General features: G+C 40.0%; 1 protein-coding gene across 2 annotated transcripts in view; it reads right to left on the bottom strand.

Annotated features, from left to right (window-relative positions):
* LOC122560659 (ankyrin repeat and SAM domain-containing protein 3-like) overlaps positions 1–5,346 on the bottom strand; it is a 14,485-nt gene that overhangs the window by 6,343 nt on the left and 2,796 nt on the right. For both annotated transcript variants that reach the window (XM_043711546.1, XM_043711544.1), the window contains exons 2-3: positions 1,658–1,845; positions 532–730 (exon numbers count right to left, since the gene is read on the bottom strand). In XM_043711546.1, coding sequence (XP_043567481.1) covers positions 532–730; positions 1,658–1,827 — 369 coding nt within the window. In that variant the 5' untranslated portion in view covers positions 1,828–1,845. The remainder of the gene's footprint in view (positions 1–531; positions 731–1,657; positions 1,846–5,346) is intronic.

The following is a 5,346-nucleotide window of genomic DNA, read 5'->3' as shown; positions in this document are numbered from 1 at the left end:
CGCCCCCACCCCAGTCTGACCTATTACCCTCACCTTGACCTCTTTCCACCTATCACATTTCCGACGCCCCTCCCCCAAGTCCCTCCTCCCTATCTTTTATCTTAGCCTGCTGGACCAACTTTCCTCATTCCTGAAGAAGGGCTAATGCCCGAAACGTCGATTCTCCTGTTCCCTAGATGCTGCCTGACCTGCTGCGCTTTTCCAGCAACACATTTCCATCTCTGATCTCCAGCATCTGCAGACCTCACTTTCTCCTCATAATTAGTGTGGAACCATATACATCTGTTGTGGCTACATATCCAAGCATCCCAGTTCTATTGCCTTGCTACATTAGCTCAATTATCAGTGACAAGTGTTATAGTCAGTTTCCTTTTTATGTCTCTGCACCAATTCAATCCCATTCATCACATTCCCCAGATGTTCTGTTGCCTAGTTTGTTCTACCTCATCTCCATCACTGTTTCCAAAACCCAAACAAGACCTGACTTCCCCAGACCACACTGCACAATCACTAAGCCCAAAACATACTGACCTGAAGCAAGAAGTAGGCAATGCTCTCATTGCCACAGCTCGCTGCCAACATCAGTGCACTCTGCCCTTTCTCTGTTGTCATGTTGACATCCACTCCTGCCTCCAGCAAGAGATGAACAACGGTATCATGACCAATATATGATGCATACATTAAAGGTGTCCAGCCTCCTCGGTTCTTCTGATTTGGGTTTACTTTTCCACTAAACAAGGCAAATAATGAATCATTCCATTTCCACAGTACATTTCCCACACACTCATCCAGTCTTACACTTACCTAAATTCACATGAACGGACACACACAATACCACTGATCCAGACCTAGATCTACATACTCCCAAGCCAGATCCAAACACACACACCCTCCCCACGCTCAGCCAGATACACAAACATACACACACACGAAGATCCAGAATTACACACAAAGAATCTCTCTGAGCCAGATCCACATACACATAGACACCCTCTGACTGACACACAAACACACACACACCCCTGAGCCAGATCCTTCCTCCCTCCCCACATAAACTGCGCCAGGTGCATAAAAACACACAAACATAGATGTGGTCACTGAAGGCTCCCTCAGCCAAAGGGTCCTCTCAAAAACTGCTACAAATGCAAGATAATAAGTTACAGTCCCTATGGTTTCACATTGGTTTTCACTTTCTGTAACTGCATCAGGTACTAAATAGTGATTCGTATGTTGGGGCGGGGGGGTGGGGGGGGCAGCAGATTATACAGGTTTCTGAAAGTGGGATTTGAATATGGGTTTGTTGGAGTGTGTTGAACACTGGCACCACTGATGAAAATTTCATACTGGGTTTGCTGTTGCAACAGTTTTCACTGGAATTACCAATAGATTGACATAATACTGACTATCAATCTGAAATCCACACAAGCACTTTTGAACTGAAGTGATTTGGAATATCAATTGATGACACTCAGGTATGGAAACACTTGTTGTAATAATACATGAAGATTCATAAAGGGAATAGTTTAACAATCTCTACAAGTGGAGTTAAGGCCGATTTGGAAGAATTCACATCTTTAAATAAACTGGATTACATTCACTAAAATATTATCCCTGCACGTTGGGTCTGACTGGCAGCTAACAGTCCTTGTGCTCTTACCTCTGGATGCATTGTTTCACCACATCATATTGTCCAATCGATGAGGCCGTGTGAAGGTCTAATGGGACATCCAGGTCCTCACAGCCAACTAGCTGCTCAAAGCCATGCCACATGGACAGGCTGCGATTCAGAAGCTCTGTCTCACTTGACTCATCACTCAGCTCGGACATTCTGCTCTAATTTCCTTCCTACAGAAAGATCAGATCATCACAACACTTCCTTCATCTGACATGGACAATGGTGTGGGAATTCTCAGTCAGTTCATCCCTGTTAGGCCAGGGAAGGTTAGTATGATCAGTATCTGTGGGGGCAGTTATTGCGCTCAGGTACTGGTCACATCGGAGACTATACAGACGGTCTATTCAGAAAAAGAAGGTCAGCTCACGCCTAAACCTCAATGACATTGAGTCATGTTGTATCTCCAGCGATATTAAGATGCTATAGGAAGGTTAGAAAAGGAGGCAAGAAAAGTTTTGAAGGGCGAGGGGGGTGTTTTTGAGGAATGCATTACTGCTGTAACTAGGGAAGATATTTCTGAAAAATCGTTCAGTGAAAATGTATGGGTACAAATTACAAATAAGAAAAGAAAGATCCCTTCTATTGTATTATAGACCTCCAACAGTAAGAGGGAAAATGAGAAACAAGTATATAGGGAGATCTCAGATATATGTAAGCATAATCAGGTTGTAATAATGGGAGATTTTAATTTTTCAAATATTAGCTGGGCTACCATAGTGTTAAAAGTTTGGATGGTCAAGAATTTGTCAAATGTGTTCAAGAAAATTTTCTTTATCAATATGTGGATGCTCCTACTAGAAAAGGAGCAAAACTAGACCTTATTTTGGGCAATAGGCAGGGCAGGTGGCTGACGGTAAAGTAGGGGAACACTCTGGGTTTAGCGATCATAATTCTATTAGTTTCAAAATGGGAAGGGGAAAGTATAAGCCTTTCATAAAACCTAAAATTTTTAACTGGAGTTAAATGGCATGAGACAAGAACTTTCAGAAGTTGATGGGAGTAGACTGTTTGCAAGTAAAAGATGCCTGATAAGCGGGAGGTTGTGATGATGAGAGTTCAGAGGCATATTGTTCCTTTGGAGTGAAGGGTAAGGCTGGTAAGATGGATGAATAAAGAAGCAATGGATGAATAAAGATATTGAGATTCTAGTCAAGAATAAAAGAAAATCTTATTTTAGATATAGACAACCTGGTACAATTGAATCTCTTAATCAATATAAAGAGTATGGGGCATTCTTAAGAAAGAAATCATGAAGGCAAAGAGGGGATATAAGATAGCATTGGCAGATAAGATTAAGGATAATCCAAACAAATTCTACAAATAGATAAAGAGCAAAAGGGTAGAGCCTCTTGAAGATCAACGAGGTCATATGTGTGTTGAATCCCAGGAGATGGGAGAGGTACTAAATGAATATTTTGCATCAGTTTTTACTGTGGAGAAAGAAATGGAGTGTAGAGAATAGAGAAATAAACGTTGTTGTTTTAAAGATAGTTCACATTACAGAAGAGGAAGTTCAAGAAGTCTTAAAGAATATAAAAGTAGATAAATCTCTGGACCGCATTTATAGTATCCCAGAATTTTGTGGGGAGGGAGAAAATTGTTTGACCCCTTGCAGAAATATTTGCATCTATAATTACAGGTGAGGTGCCTGATGACTGGAGGGTGACTAATGTTGTACCTTTGTTTAGGAGAGGTTGTAAGGAGAAACCAGAGAACTATAGGCCTGTGAGTCTGACTTTGGTTGTGGGTAAATTGTTGGAGATTATTATAAAAGATAGGATTTATAGACACTTAGAGAGGCAAATATTGATTAGGGATAGGCAGCAATTTTCTGTAGGGAAAATTGTGTCTCACAATCTTGATTAAGTTTTTTGAAGTTACCAAAAAGGTCAATGATGACAGAGAAGTAGACATTGTTTATTTCGATTTTAGTAAAGCCTTTGACAAGGTTCTGCACAGTTGAGCAATTCGTAAAGTTAGGTCACATGGGATTCAGGGTGAACTTGCCAATTGGATACATAATTTGCTTAACAGCAGGAGACAGAGAGTAATGATGGAGGGTTGCTTTTGGGACTTGAGGCCCTGTGACCAGTGGTGTTCCACAGAGATTGGTTCTGGGTTCTCATTTATATGGCATGAGACAAGAACTTTCAGAAGTTGATGGGAGTAGACTGTTTGCAAGTAAAAGATGCCTGATAAGCGGGAGGTTGTGATGATGAGAGTTCAGAGGCATATTGTTCCTTTGGAGTGAAGGGTAAGGCTGGTAAGATGGATGAATGAAGAAGCAATGGATGAATAAAGATATTGAGATTCTAGTCAAGAATAAAAGAAAATCTTATTTTAGATATAGACAACCTGGTACAATTGAATCTCTTAATCAATATAAAGAGTATGGGGCATTCTTAAGAAAGAAATCATGAAGGCAAAGAGGGGATATAAGATAGCATTGGCAGATAAGATTAAGGATAATCCAAACAAATTCTACAAATAGATAAAGAGCAAAAGGGTAGAGCCTCTTGAAGATCAACGAGGTCATATGTGTGTTGAATCCCAGGAGATGGGAGAGGTACTAAATGAATATTTTGCATCAGTTTTTACTGTGGAGAAAGAAATGGAGTGTAGAGAATAGAGAAATAAACGTTGTTGTTTTAAAGATAGTTCACATTACAGAAGAGGAAGTTCAAGAAGTCTTAAAGAATATAAAAGTAGATAAATCTCTGGACCGCATTTATAGTATCCCAGAATTTTTGTGGGGAATTTTGTGTTTGACCCCTTGCAGAAATATTTGCATCTATAATTACAGGTGAGGTGCCTGATGACTGGAGGGTGACTAATGTTGTACCTTTGTTTAGGAGAGGTTGTAAGGAGAAACCAGAGAATATAGGCCTGTGAGTCTGACTTTGGTTGTGGGTAAATTGTTGGAGATTATTATAAAAGATAGGATTTATAGACACTTAGAGAGGCAAATATTGATTAGGGATAGGCAGCAATTTTCTGTAGGGAAAATTGTGTCTCACAATCTTGATTAAGTTTTTTGAAGTTACCAAAAAGGTCAATGATGACAGAGAAGTAGACATTGTTTATTTCGATTTTAGTAAAGCCTTTGACAAGGTTCTGCACAGTTGAGCAATTCGTAAAGTTAGGTCACATGGGATTCAAGCTGAAGTTGCCAATTGGATACATAATTGGCTTAAAGGCTGGAGGCAGAAAATGATGGTGGAGGGTTGCTTTTCGGACAGGAGGCTTGACAGCAGCGGTATTCCGCGGGGATCTGTTCTGGGTCCTCTTTTGTTTGTCATTTATATAAATGATTTGAATGAGAATATAGAAGGCATAGTTAGTAAGTTTGCTGACAACACCAAAATTGGTAGCATAATAGACAGTGAAGAAGGTTTTCTGAGATTATAAAGGTATCTTGATCAAAAGGGTCAATGAGTTGAAAAATGGCAGATGGATTCCAATCTAGATAAATGCAAGATATTGTACCAAATTGCAAGATATTGCATTTTGATACAATAAGCAGGGGCAGGACTTATACAATTAATGGTAGGGCTTTGGGTAGTGTTGTAGAATAGATGAACCTAGGGGTTCAGGTACATAATTCTTTGAAGTCTGCATCACATATAGACAGTGGTTGAAAGGTGTTTAGCATGCTTGCCTTCATTGCTCAG

Source organism: Chiloscyllium plagiosum, chromosome 21 (genome assembly GCF_004010195.1).
Source record: "Chiloscyllium plagiosum isolate BGI_BamShark_2017 chromosome 21, ASM401019v2, whole genome shotgun sequence".
Lineage (NCBI taxonomy): Eukaryota > Metazoa > Chordata > Chondrichthyes > Orectolobiformes > Hemiscylliidae > Chiloscyllium > Chiloscyllium plagiosum.
Note: the sequence above shows the minus strand (reverse complement) of the source record. Positions and strands in the feature narration are given on the sequence as shown.